At 41.6% G+C, this 13,460-nt stretch overlaps 1 protein-coding gene across 1 annotated transcript in view; it reads left to right on the top strand.

Moving 5' to 3' along the window:
* LOC133424893 (prostaglandin F2 receptor negative regulator-like) overlaps nt 1-12,899 on the top strand; it is a 99,177-nt gene extending 86,278 nt beyond the window's left edge. Inside the window, 4 exon segments of the mRNA XM_061715462.1 lie at nt 5,810-5,996; nt 6,836-6,954; nt 7,062-7,112; nt 9,230-12,899. Coding sequence (XP_061571446.1) covers nt 5,810-5,996; nt 6,836-6,954; nt 7,062-7,112; nt 9,230-9,342 — 470 coding nt within the window. The 3' untranslated portion in view covers nt 9,343-12,899.
* The last annotated feature ends 561 nt before the right edge of the window (nt 12,900-13,460 follow it).

The raw sequence follows: 13,460 nt of genomic DNA, 5'->3' as shown, positions 1-13,460 counted from the left end.
TGAGAACGTGGAGAGTATACTAGCTATAGTTCCAGTTCAAGTCAAGACCAAGAAGGGCCAAAAGGTGACAACGACGTATGCCTTTCTCGACCCTGGCAGTACTGCGTGTTTCTGCACTGAAAATCTATTAAAGGAGCTTAACCTCACAGGCAGAAAGACGCACATCTTACTGAAGACCATGGGAGAAGAAAGGATTGTGAGCAGCGATGTGGTGTATGGCTTGGAAGTAAGCAGCTTGGACTGTAATGATTTTCTGGAGCTCCCTGAGGCATATTCTCAAAAAATCATTCCTGCAACAAAAGGTAATATCCCGTTACAAGAAGATGTCAACAAATGGCCACACCTACAGGAGGTGTCACTTCCAAAAATAGAAGCAGATATAGGGCTGCTTATTGGGACTAATGCACCAAAGGCTATTGAGCCCTGGCAAATTATTGCCAGTGTAGAGGACGGTCCATACGCTGTAAGAACACGCCTTGGTTGGACCATTAATGGACCACTGCGAGAGATCACTGGCCATAACACCACGTCTGGATTGATGCAGGTTCAAGCAAACCGAATAGCAGTTACCCGATTGGAGGAACTCTGGAATCAACAGTTTCAGTGTGACTTCCCTGAGTGCAACCAGAGTGAGAAGCTGGAGATGTCTAGGGAGGATCGTCAGTTTCTTAACATGGTCACACAGTCAGCCAAACTTGTGGATGGACATTATAGCATTGCTCTGCCATTGAGAGACAAAGAACTAAAGATGCCGAACAACCGAAAGGTAGCTGAGCAACGTGCTCTGAACTTAAGGCGGAAGTTTGTGAAGAACCCAGCGTTCCACTCAGAGTACTCAGCATTCATGGACAGCATTATCAAAAGGGGATATGCTGTGAAGGTACCCGACAAGGACATCAGCCGGGACGATGGTCGCGTATGGTACTTGCCACATCATGGGGTGTATCACCCGAGGAAGAAGACACTTAGAGTGGTTTTCGATTGTGGAGCGTCATACCAGGGCACTACTCTAAATGAACATCTGCTGCAGGGACCAAATCTCACCAGCACTCTCCTTGGTGTGATAACCAGATTTAGACAAGAGGAAGTCGCAGTCATGGCCGATGTGGAAGCGATGTTCCATCAAGTAAAGATGCCTGATGAGGACTCTGACCTTCTCCGGTTCCTCTGGTGGACATCAGGTGATATAACTCAGGAGCCAGTGGAGTACAAGATGGCGGTGCACTTGTTGGGTGCAGCTTCGTCTCCAAGTTGTGCCAACTTCGCCCTTCGAAAATGTGCTGAAGACAGCAGAACGCTATCAAATGCACAGGCAGTTGACACAGTGCTCCACAACTTCTACGTGGACGACTGTCTCAAATCAGTCCACTCTGAAGAGGAGGCAGTATCGTTGTATCACACCCTACGAGCTGTGTGTGAAAAAGGTGGATTCAGGCTCGTCAAGTGGATCAGCAATAGCAGGGCCGTGCTGTCTGCTATACCAGAAGAACATAGAGCAACTGAGGTTAAGGACCTTGACCTGGATCGGGATATGCTTCCTATTGAGAGAGCTCTAGGAGTTCATTGGTGTATCGAGTCTGACAGCTTCAGGTTCAAGATCATCTTGCCAGACAAAGCAGCCACCAGGAGAAATATTCTCTCCCTCATGAGCTCAGTTTATGATCCATTGGGTATCTTGGCGCCCGTTGTGCTCTCAGCAAAGATAATTCTACAAGAGCTCTGCAGATTAAAGATAGGCTGGGACGTCCTGGTACCTGAAGAGCTAGCTCATGAGTGGTCCACTTGGAAGGCTGAAATACAACTGCTAGTGAACGTCAGCATTCCTAGGTGTTTCAAGCCTGCAGGTTTTGGTGAAGCAGTGTTTAATCAGCTGCATCATTTTGCTGACGCCAGCGAAGAAGGTTACGGAACGGTGAGCTACTTGCTACAGAGGAATAGCAGCAACGAAGCACATTGTGCATTCGTCATCGGGAAAGCTAGAGTGGCTCCACTCAAGCCCATGACCATCCCTCGCATGGAGCTCACTGCAGCTACTATGGCTGCACGCATGGACCAAATGTTAAGATCGGAACTTCACCTCCAACTTGAAGAATCTGTATTTTGGACAGATAGCACCACGGTGCAGAAGTACATCAGGAACAGAACAAGCAGATTCCGCACATTCGTTGCTAATCGTGTGGAAACCATCTTGAGGATGTCTAGTCCTCATCAGTGGCGGTATGTCAACACCTCACTGAACCCTGCAGATTATGCATCAAGGGGTCAAAGGGCAGAGAAATTCATCCAGAGCCATGCTTGGTTACAGGGGCCGGAATTTCTCACCAAAGACACAGAAGATTGGCCCGAGAACCCAGACCTCCCTTTAAACTTAACTATGGAAGACCCTGAGGTGAGGAACACTGTGGTCTGTGCTACTGCAGCCGAGGAACAAAGAGATGCAATGCTGGAGTTAATGCAGTACTTCTCTTCATGGCATAATCTCAAGAAAGCAGTCGCTTGGATACTCAAGACTAAGAGCACTCTACTGAGCTTGAGTAGAAAGAGGAAGGAGTTGAACACAACTCTTACTCCAACTGAAGTTGACAAAGACATGAGTAACTTCAAGGCAAGTGTTTCCAGAGCAAGTGCTGCTAAGCTCACTGTGGAGAACCTTAATGAAGCAGAGCGTGAGATCATCCGCTACTGCCAAGGAAAGACTTTCAAAGATGAAATCACGGCACTCTTAGGGTGAATGTGTAAAGAAAGGCAGTAGTCTTTTCAAGCTTGATCCAGTTCTGCAAGAAGGCCTTGTCAGAGTAGGAGGAAGACTCAGCAGAGCTGCTATGCCTGAGGAAGCAAGGCAACCAGTGATTTTGCATAAAGACCTTCACATCGCAAAGCTGATCCTCAGAGATATCCATGAGAACCTTGGACACAGCGGTCGCAATCATGTGCTCTCAATGTTGAGATCTAAATATTGGATCCCTGGAGCAAACTCAGCTATAAGGAGAATCTTATCCAAGTGTCAGGTCTGTCGGCGCTCTCATGGAGCTACAGGTCAACAACAGATGGCTAACCTACCTCGAGACAGAGTCCTGCCAGATGAGCCACCGTTCACCAACACTGGAGTGGACTACTTCGGTCCATTTGAGGTAAAACGCGGAAGGAGTTTGGTGAAAAGATATGGTGTGATCTTTACATGCCTGACAACTCGTGCAATACACTTGGAGTTAGCATCTTCTCTGGATACGGATTCCTTCATAGCTGCTCTTCGTCGCTTCATCGCTAGAAGAGGCCAGGTGAAGATTCTCCGTTCAGACAACGGAACAAATTTCGTTGGAGCCGAACGTGAGCTAAAGAGAGCCATCCAGGAGTGGAATAGCTCAGAGATTCAAAACACTCTACACCAGAGAGGCATCCAGTGGTTATTCAATCCTCCCACTGGCTCCCATCACGGAGGGGTATGGGAGAGGATGATCAAGTCTGTAAGGAAGATCCTGAACGTCACCATGAGACTACAGAAACTTGATGAGGAGAGCCTGTATACCCTGCTATGTGAGGCAGAGGCCATCATCAATAGCCGGCCTATAACTAAGGCATCCGATGATCCTAACGATCTAGAGGAACTTACTCCTAATCATCTTTTGCTCCTCAAGACAAAGCCATCTCTCCCACCAGCCCTATGTGACAAGCAGGATCTCTATTCCCGAAGGAGATGGAAACAGGTCCAGTACATGGCAGACATGTTCTGGAAACGGTGGACAAGAGAATATCTACCGCTGCTACAAGAACGTCACAAGTGGTCCCGCCCATCTCGCAACTTTGTCATAGGAGACATTGTGTTGGTCGTTGACGACACTGCACCACGCAACTCCTGGCTGATGGGGAAAGTGATCCAGGTCATCCCTGATAAGTATGGACTGATACGGCAGGTCCGTATAAGGACTAAGACCAGTACACTGGACAGGCCGATTACAAAGCTTTGTCTTCTCGAGGAGGCTGAGTGAAATCCTCCAGTTATGAAAGAAAGACTACTTAAGTTAAAAACACTTTAATTTATGGCTCCTCGTTTATATATTGTGGTAATTGTCTCCAGTTAAGAGTACAATTCGGGGCCGGTATGTGGGAGCCAAAGTGTTATTTAGGTGCTTCTACTTGATTTTTGTTGGTTTATTAGTTAATGTTAAAATAAATAAATAGTTAATTTCATTGAATAAATAGATCATTAAAATAGGTAAAATGTTATTAAAATGTTAATTTAAGAGAGGTTAAGAAAGCTTGTTTTTGTAACTGCTTGAGATTTACTTTCATGTTACTGTCGCTTTAAGAGAGCAGAGCAGAAGGAGCAGAGGCTGTTGAGGTTTTGTTAGGATAGAGCCAAACAGTTTTCTTAACGTAGTGCTTTTTGTTTTGGAAAACTGTGGAATAGGATAACTCCTGTAACTAGATGCCGTGGAAATTAAGGAATAAATATACCTTTGATTCATCTTTTTACAACGGAGTCCTGTGGATGTTTTTTCCATGCTGTGAAAGCACACGAGTCAAGTCTACTCTGGTTCAAAGCTTCAACTCCCACAACAGGTTTACACGAGGAGCCAAGAGCCACTATTCAAAACAACCAATGTAGCTGCAGAAATAGGGCTGGGGATCGATTCAAATGTCAAGAATCGATTCGATTCCGATTTTTAAGATTCAGAATCGATTATCAAGATTTGATTCGATTCCGATATTGATTTGGGTTAGTGTTATTAAAACTGTTTTTTGAGCTGTTGCATGAATTATATGACTGTAGTTATGCAAAATATTACTACTAGTATTATATTGAGATTAAACGGCAAGTATTGGCAGCTAATGATGCTGTAAGGACCAATCAGCTCCCAGAATGCTGATAGAACTGAAACAGAAACATCGTGGGTCAGAATTACCAAACGGATCCAGGGAGGAAACAGAGATGGATGAAATCGGTTTTATTTTTTCCCACATTCCGTTTTTATTTGTTCCATTTTCGGTCTATTTTGGTTTTTAATTTTTGAGCATTTGGTTTTTAGCATTTTTTGCAAATGTAACCCCCAAGACAGTATATAAAGTAATGAAATATAGACAATTTATGCAATTATAACCTAACACTTTAATGTTTTCATACCTTTAAACATATTTAAAGGCAAAAACATGGCACCAGTTATTCTCGTGTCCAACAAAACATTCCTTTTTTGGGGATAAACAAAAAAATAACCAAAAGTTGTAATGTAATGATGAAGAAAAAAACATAAATAAATAAAAAAAATTAAATTTAAAAAAAAAAGAAATTAAAAAAAATCGATCTTTAGACATATGAATCGATTTTTAGGAAGTAATATGAGAATCGATTTAGAATTGGGAAATCGATTTTTTTCAACACAGGCCTATGCAGAAATCCTAATAACATCTTTGGTTCAACAAGTTTGCAGTGCCAAACCGCTGAAGTGACTACAAAATCAAAACCTTTGACGTGATGCGACTACTCGGTTGTTTGGGGCTGCCAAGGTCTGACAGCGTCAGTCAGTGATCGGGTCCAGTTTTCCAGGCTGTTGTGACATCTCAGACCCAGAACAGGGCAGAATTCTTCATCTCTATCGCCTCATAACTTCCCATCATGCTGCACTCACTGCATCTGGGGAGTGGGTGGTGCAAAGCTGAGGGACAGATCTCCAAAGTTGGAAGAAGAAGCTGGGGCTGACTATTAAAATAGAGCAGATGTTTATGTCATCAGCGTATTTGCAGACATCTAATGCTGAATAATCTCCAAACTGACATGGTTTCCTAAATGTGTGTTCATCGTTCCGTCCCTCAGACGACCTGGCGTACGAGGTGAGCTGGTATTTCACCAAACTGCGTGGGAGTCAGACGCCCATCCAGGTCGCCAGCCTGGACCGCTTCGGCGTGCTGAGGAAGTCCGACCGGAACTCGTCCAGTGACGTTTCGATAGAGCGGAAAAGCACGCACAGCTACATGTTGGGCATTTACGGCACCCAGGACAGGTGAGCGACTCGGACCGTCGTCTTCCTCGCATCACTTTGCGGCTGTAGCACCTTCACTTTATCGTCTTTTTTTTTTTTTTTTTTTCATAATAGGTCTCCTTTTTTTTTTTTTTTTTTTAACATATATTTATTGATTTTTGTAATATAGTAACATTCAACAACACTTATAACATCAAAACAAATGGCAGTATGTAAAATAAATAAATTCGTACACATTTGTACCAAATATTAATAATTAATTAAGTCAGAAGTGGGTAAAAAAAAAATATATATATATATATTAAACAGAGTACTGTCTGATGTGGATGTACCATCCAGATATTAAAGATACATTTATGTAGCCAGACAATTTGTTCTACATTAATAATAATAAAGGAAGAAATAAAAAATAAAAAAAAATAAAAATAATTAAACAGCAACAACAAAAATTTCAAATATCTGTAACTTCATGCCTTCCTGAGAACCAATGAGGTTTTATTCCATTGTCCTATTTTTCCACTGTCCCCTCTATGTCACCAACCCTCAAAAGGTCCAAAGACATTTCCCAAATTTCATAAAAGAGAGATACTTTAAAACAGAGTTACAGAATGTTTCTTTTCACAATTCCACAAGCAGTGATAAAGAGTACCTTGATGTTTGTTACATTTATAACATAAATCAGGTATCTTAGGGTCAAATTTATTTAACTGTACAGGACAGATATATGTACGCATTATCCAATTGAATTGTATCATTCTTAATCGAGTATTGATAGTTTGAGTGTGTATTTTTAAACATATTTTAGTCTTTATCGTCTTTTACGCTAACCAAACTCTGCGGCTGTTATCTGATGTTTCCAGCGACTCCGGCGAGTATCACTGTATCGCCACTCCCTGGTACCTGTCGGCATCCACGGGAGCCTGGACCGAAGCCGGAGAGCTGACGTCGGGGAGGGTCTTCCTCACCGTCAAGTTTGCTGGTGAGTCCTTTTGGACAGATAAGGAAGGACAGAAGGATTTTATTATTAATAATAATAATAATAATAATAATAATAATGTGTTTCTTGTGTTTCTTTCCGTTTCCTAGTGTGGGACTCCCTAAAGTTACCTCTCCTATACGGTGCATCAGCCTCACTGGGTAATATATCAACACTTTAGCCGATTTCCTTATTTTGTGCTCTGTGGTTCTTGCTTTATTTTTACTTTCTCTACATTTTGAGTCTCATTTCCTAACGCAGTCAATAACGGTAACTAAAACACATGCTTACCGTGTCTGACACCAGCGAGGTGTAAAGAGGACTAGCTCTTCTAGCTGCTGTTAATCACAACTCTGAGTCAGTGGTGATTGTAGTTGTAATAAATGCAGTGATAGTTCTCTGAGGTCCTGTTTTCACCTGGTATTAACATCCGTCCTGGGTGACGCAGTCATAAATAGACAGATCTGTTCCCACCTGCATCAGCATCGCCTGCATATGTTTCCAGAATCACATCTCATGAAGATTTCTCTCCGGAACGACCAAATGTGTCATTATTTGGGTTTTTTCTTCTTACAAAAATGCACTAAACTTCAACTCAGGAATAAGAACATCACCCTTCTATCTCTCGGATTGCGTTTGATTTAACATACATATACAACCAAATACAAATACAATCCTTCTGTCCACAAAGAAGATGACACGTGTAGGCAGATGTTCAGTGTTGCTGGGGACCTGTTGTGTTTAAACTGTAGTAAAACCACCTCTAGATGAGGTTTGACTGATCAGATCTCAGCCCGTCCTGGATGCATTTACTCAGTGGCCGGTGGTGCATTTTACACTTAAGCCTTCAGTGATGTCCAACTTAGTCAATAAATACCTTTCATTAAGCAGCATTTATAACAGCAGGACTGGAGAGTAGTTAGAAACACATTTAAGCACTACGAGGCATTGCATCACCTCAGTTGGTTACAAAATAGGCTGTTATCCAGCACATTTTAACAATCAACAAACCCGCATCAGCAAATAAAACATATCTGGTATGTTACATGCTACTGCTGCTTTAAAATTATCTTTCCAAAAAGTTTTATTAAATTGAGTCCACAAACTAACTTTAACAAGATTGTACAATAAATTGCAAAATCGCAGTTTAATATCAGAAAGACACTAACAAGACGGCCATACTTTTGGCGACAGCGACACAATAAATCTCTTTGTGAAAAAACTCTTTCATGTCACCATTTTTTTGTTCCATTTTCAGTATATTTGTCATTTCAGTTTGTTATTATGGATTTGATATGAACGAAATAAATTATAAAAACCTATTCAACTACCATCAACTGTATTTGTTCACTTACTGTGGACAGACGCCTGCATTGTTGATTCTGAAGGCAGATTTCATACAGCCTGGCAACATAAGCTAGCTGAATTCTGATTGGAGAACAACTCTAACCTAAAAACAACAGGATTGGAAGGAATATAATATGAAATGAACAGATATGAATACTTTTAGATATTTAGGGAAAGTTAATACAAAATTAAGTTAACCTTTATCATAATTATGATCATGATTTCTGGTTATGTTAGGCCAGGGGTCTGCAACCCAAAATGTTGAAAGAGCCATATTGGACCAAAAACACAAAAAACTAATATATTTGGAGCCTCAAAAAATGAAAAGTCTTGTATAAGCTTTAGAATGAAGACAACACATGCTGCATGTTTCTATATTATTTATAACTGGGGAAAATTTTTTTCATTATGTACTTCGAGAAAAAAGTCAAAATGTTGAGAAAAAAGTCAAAATTTCGTGAAAAAAGTAGAAATGTTGAGAAAAAAGTTGAAATGTCGAAAAAAAAGTCAAAATTTAGAGAAAAAAAGTCGAAATGTCGAGAAAAAGTCAAAATTTTGAGAAAAAGGAAAAGGGAAGGAAAAAGGAAGAAAATAGGAAAAAAAAGAAGAAAAAAAGGAAAAAAAGGGAACAAAAAGGTCAAACATTTTTAAAAAAAAGCTCCAGGAGCCACTAGGGCGGCACTAAAGGGCCGCATGAGGCTCTAGAGCCGCGGGTTGCCGACCCCTGTGTTAGGCCAACAGAGAAGGCCTTGCTGGCCCTGATCTATGAGACGATACGCTGAGGGAGACAATGTCCAAAAGTTTCTCTGATGTTAAATGTTTATATCTGTTCAACGCACCCAAACACAGAGATTACAACTCCCCACAGTAGTCTGTGCCAGGAGCAGTATTAGTAGTAGATGTTTAGCTTGACTTTGTTGTATATTTGCAGGTGTGGGCCTCTTCTCCCTGGTCCTGGGTCTGGTGTGCGCCCACTGCTGCTGCCGCAACACCTCACACACTCCACGCTCGCGCAACAAACTGATGGATCTGGAGATGGACTGACAAACACTTTCCCCCGCACCGACACACTGCAGCGCCCACAAGAAGCACCACATGAACAACCGGCACGCGTCCATCGACGACTTCTGGGACACCCAGCTGTTCGCGGGGGACGGCCGCTGGGACTAGGACGACGTGGGAAACCTCGCCCACCAGTCCCAGTGCTTTTTAAAAGGGTGCTCAGGACTTCCCAGCTCTGCAGTGGAGGTGTAGGGGTCTTCCACACTCACATGTGGAGAAATAGCCTTTCAGACTTCTGTTTCTGTGAAGAAATCCGTGGCGCTTTTTAGTGAATTCTTTTGCAGCCAGATTTGTTCCCTGTTAAGTTTGCAGCCTTGTCTCTGAGGAATCTGGAGCTTTTGAGATGTCACTGCCAACCGGGGAATAAAGGACCTCTAAACAGAACGGCTGCCTCTCTAATCTTTAGGAATAACAAATGAAGCACTCTGGCCAGAATATTTTTCTTTTCTTTTTTTTTTTTTTTTTTTGCTTTCGTCTGATGCCAAGACTCGCTGCGAAGTGCAACCTCTCTTTGGATCTGATAGCAATCGGGACTTTCAGTGCGAATCTGGAACAAGTTGAGGGTTGGACATTGTCTGCACGGACTAAACGACACCTTGACACAATCTGAAGTTGGAAACATCTGCTGATGGTGCAAAGGAGCGTTTGAACGTTCCCTCCGTCACAGAGGAGTGAACACAAGGTTCCTCTTGGACAGATAAGCGCGTCGTGAGCTTTCCACATGAGAAGTATTGCACCTCAAGAGTATTCTCACCTTAGCAAGATGGTGATGACCTTTATTCTCAACTCTAGTTTTTTGAAAATTTAAAGAGATTTTAAAAAAAGAGACATTTTTAAGCTTTACAGGATGAGATATGCAGTTAGTGTGTTTGTGTGTGTGAGCTATACTGTACATGGTGCCAATAATATTTGAACTTCACGGAGTGTGCTCGGTTCATTTAGCCAGACCAACACTTGAACTGCCTCTCAAAGTGGCGACAGCAAGCACTCTTCTTTTATAAATAGTCAAATATATCCAGCTGTTATTTTTGCCTGAGTCTTGTATGTGTGTGTGCGTGTGTGTATGTGTGTTTTTCGTACACTGTGCGAGTGCTGTGAGACGAGGGATTGCATGTACTGTTATGTTTTGTTTTTTTAAACGGTATGATGTCATTCACGAGCAACACAAGTTTTCTTTGTTGACATCAAAGCCTCCGACATCCACATATAAAAAACTGAGCTGTCACTTTGCTAATGTTCACTCTTTTAGTGCTCACGCTGTGAGCCAGTGATGCTTTTTTTTTTTTTCGCTTTTTTTTTTTCTTCTTTTTTTCTGTTTCAGGGTGGTGCTGCGACAAATTCGATTACTTCCTTGACTTGCAGTTGGAGTTTTTGTGCTTAAGTGTGCATGTTTGTCCGTTTTTAAAGGTGTAGTTTGGGAAACGTGCGTAGTCGGGAGCGTAGCTCCTTGCTAAGCGCATCTGTCGTCACGCAGCGCGATGTGAAAGCACTTCCATGAAACTGTTTGACTTCCGTACTAATCGCTCTTCACTTACATTTCCACCCACTGAACATAAACGAGACTGTGAAAATGTCAATTGCCAAAACGCTCTTTTATTTTGCGGTTATTTTTAGCTAGGCTAAGGCTTCAGCAGTATTTGACAAACATCTCTCCATAAATATTAAGCTCTTCCTATTATACTGCCAACTATTTGACAAGGGATCGAATTTCGACAGTGTTTTAAAAATTTGACCCTTAAAAAACCTTCTAATTTTTAATTCGCCATGTTTTGTCGTCTCTGAGTCCTTGCACGCTGGCTCACATTACCATCCCAGTTTATACTGCATTTAATTTGGGGCAAAATAAAATAGTTTGAAATCACTGAACCGAAAAAAATATTAAAGGGACATATTGTTGAGGAAATAAAATAAACGTAACTTTAAATTTTAACAACTCTAACATAAAACGACCTCGTCGCTGTGTTTGAGGCTCCAAGTCTGAAAAAATGTCCTTTGGTGAGTCGTTCAGACTTGCTTCCCATGTTTGCACGTTCATGCTGCATTTGGTGCACCGCGACGTGGGAGATATACATTTATACCACAGCTTTTACTAGAGGCTCAGCAGACGTGCGTTGCAGTCAAGTGGCGTCCGACTCCGCCCTCTCAAACCAGCTGCTTTGACCCGAGCTGTGAAGGCCTGGCTGAACGGCAATATGGCACTATACAGTATTTATGTAACATATTGGCCAAGGTACATCGCACACATTTCATTAAGACGTAAGGAAACTGCATCATCAACTCTTTTTTTTTTTTTTTTATCATATTCATGAAGTTTAACCTTGTGGGCAAAAGCTTTTGCAATTCTTTCCAACCCTTGTTGAAAACTGAGCCCCAAGAATAGTTTCAATCAAGCAATTGTGTGTTTCGCTGAATTCGCTTGTTGAAATGTATAAAATCGATTGCTTTACACAAATTGACTAAGTCACATGGGAGAGTTCATAACGAGGCATTTTCTTGCAGAGCCCTGGAGGGAAGAACTTATTCCTGGTTGTATTCATTTATGTTTTTCCTAATAATAGATGCGATGTCATCCAGAAATCGCCTACCCTGCCTTTAATTTCTGGAAATGGCCAAAACTTGATTCATGTATTGTTTTGAATTAGTGTAAAACAATGGCAAGTGTTGATTTCTTGGGTGTCTAGCACAAACTTCTGTTAAGTCCAATGAAAAATGACTGAGGCTGAAAATTTAAAAAAAAAGAAAAAAATGGAAAATTTGCAGACCAAACTGCAGGAAATTGCCTTTTTGGAGTATAGCTTTTGCTTTTTTTTCCTCCCATTTTAATCAGGATAATACTTAACAGATTTTATTTTTATTTTCTAAACAACCCATTACATAACTGGGAGGGTTGAGTGTGCTGACATGTAAGCACTCCGGCTGCAATCGTTAAAAAAATGGCTCATCTTTTCATCTAGATAACAAAAATGTGAAAAATCTAAGATGACAGGTTGAAAGTTGTTTTTGTTTGTTTTTGCAAGTCGGTGAACTCGTGGTGACTTGTTTATCATGCCGACTGCTGCATGAACGTGCATTCACAGTTTCATCAACAACACAAAGTGAACATGTCAGCATCTAAACCCAGCAGGATCCAGACTGTGCTCCCTCTGAAGGAAGTGGGTTTAATTAGGGTTTTGTTTGGTGTGTTTGACAGTTTAAAGGGAATATTAAACAAGTATTTAAGAGCAATAATAAGGCTGTGTTTGGGTCACAGCTCACAGAGTGCCGTACCGACTTAAATCCATAATCAGATCGACAAGGCTGTTCCTGGATACAGAAAAGGATCCTGGATCAGCTCATAATTTCTGTTCTTATACAGAAAAATAACGGCACTCTGTGCCAAATGCTGTCGCCAGTAAACCACACAAGGTATCACCGATGCACACCACTGAAAGTGTCACTGCAAGGCTTCCCCAATGTCTTTTTTTTCGTGTGTTTTTACTCCAATTAGAATGATGAATCATGATGTTTTCTTTTTTTAATAAATAGATCTGTGAGATGTACTCTGTGTTGAAGCATTTAATTTGCTGTGGTCTCGAGTTATTGTCAGTGTCGGACTTAAACTTGATAAGATCAAATGTTCACAAAGGAAATGAGTGACTGGCCTGGCTACTGATGCTGCCGCCCCACCAGAAAGCTGCAGATAAAGCTTCTTTCGCCACCAACATTGTCAAAGACGTGCAACAGCAAGCTGACTAAGAAGCAACTGGTCTAAAGGGTCGGAGGACAGAGCTTGGCTAAGCAGCAGGCAGCCTGGGCTTAACAGATGTAAACTGAATGATAGAAGCCTTGCAATCCCCCGGGTTTCGTCACAGCTGGGTCCCATCGAACCCTCCACACTGACCTGCACCCTTTAGGACTCAGTAGCTTTACCAGAGCCAGTTGCTGCTAAGCTCAGTCACTGAAGTCTTGAAGAGGGATTTGTTATTTTTATACTGTTTGGAAACTTTCATAGCACCACTGTACCCTGATTTCCTATCAGTTTTACACCCAATAGGACCAAGATTCACAAAAATGTACACTTTACTCTCCAATGATTCTTCATTCTCGCATTCAAGATAAAA

Source organism: Cololabis saira, chromosome 24 (genome assembly GCF_033807715.1).
Source record: "Cololabis saira isolate AMF1-May2022 chromosome 24, fColSai1.1, whole genome shotgun sequence".
Lineage (NCBI taxonomy): Eukaryota > Metazoa > Chordata > Actinopteri > Beloniformes > Belonidae > Cololabis > Cololabis saira.
This window is presented reverse-complemented; position numbering and strand designations above follow the sequence as displayed.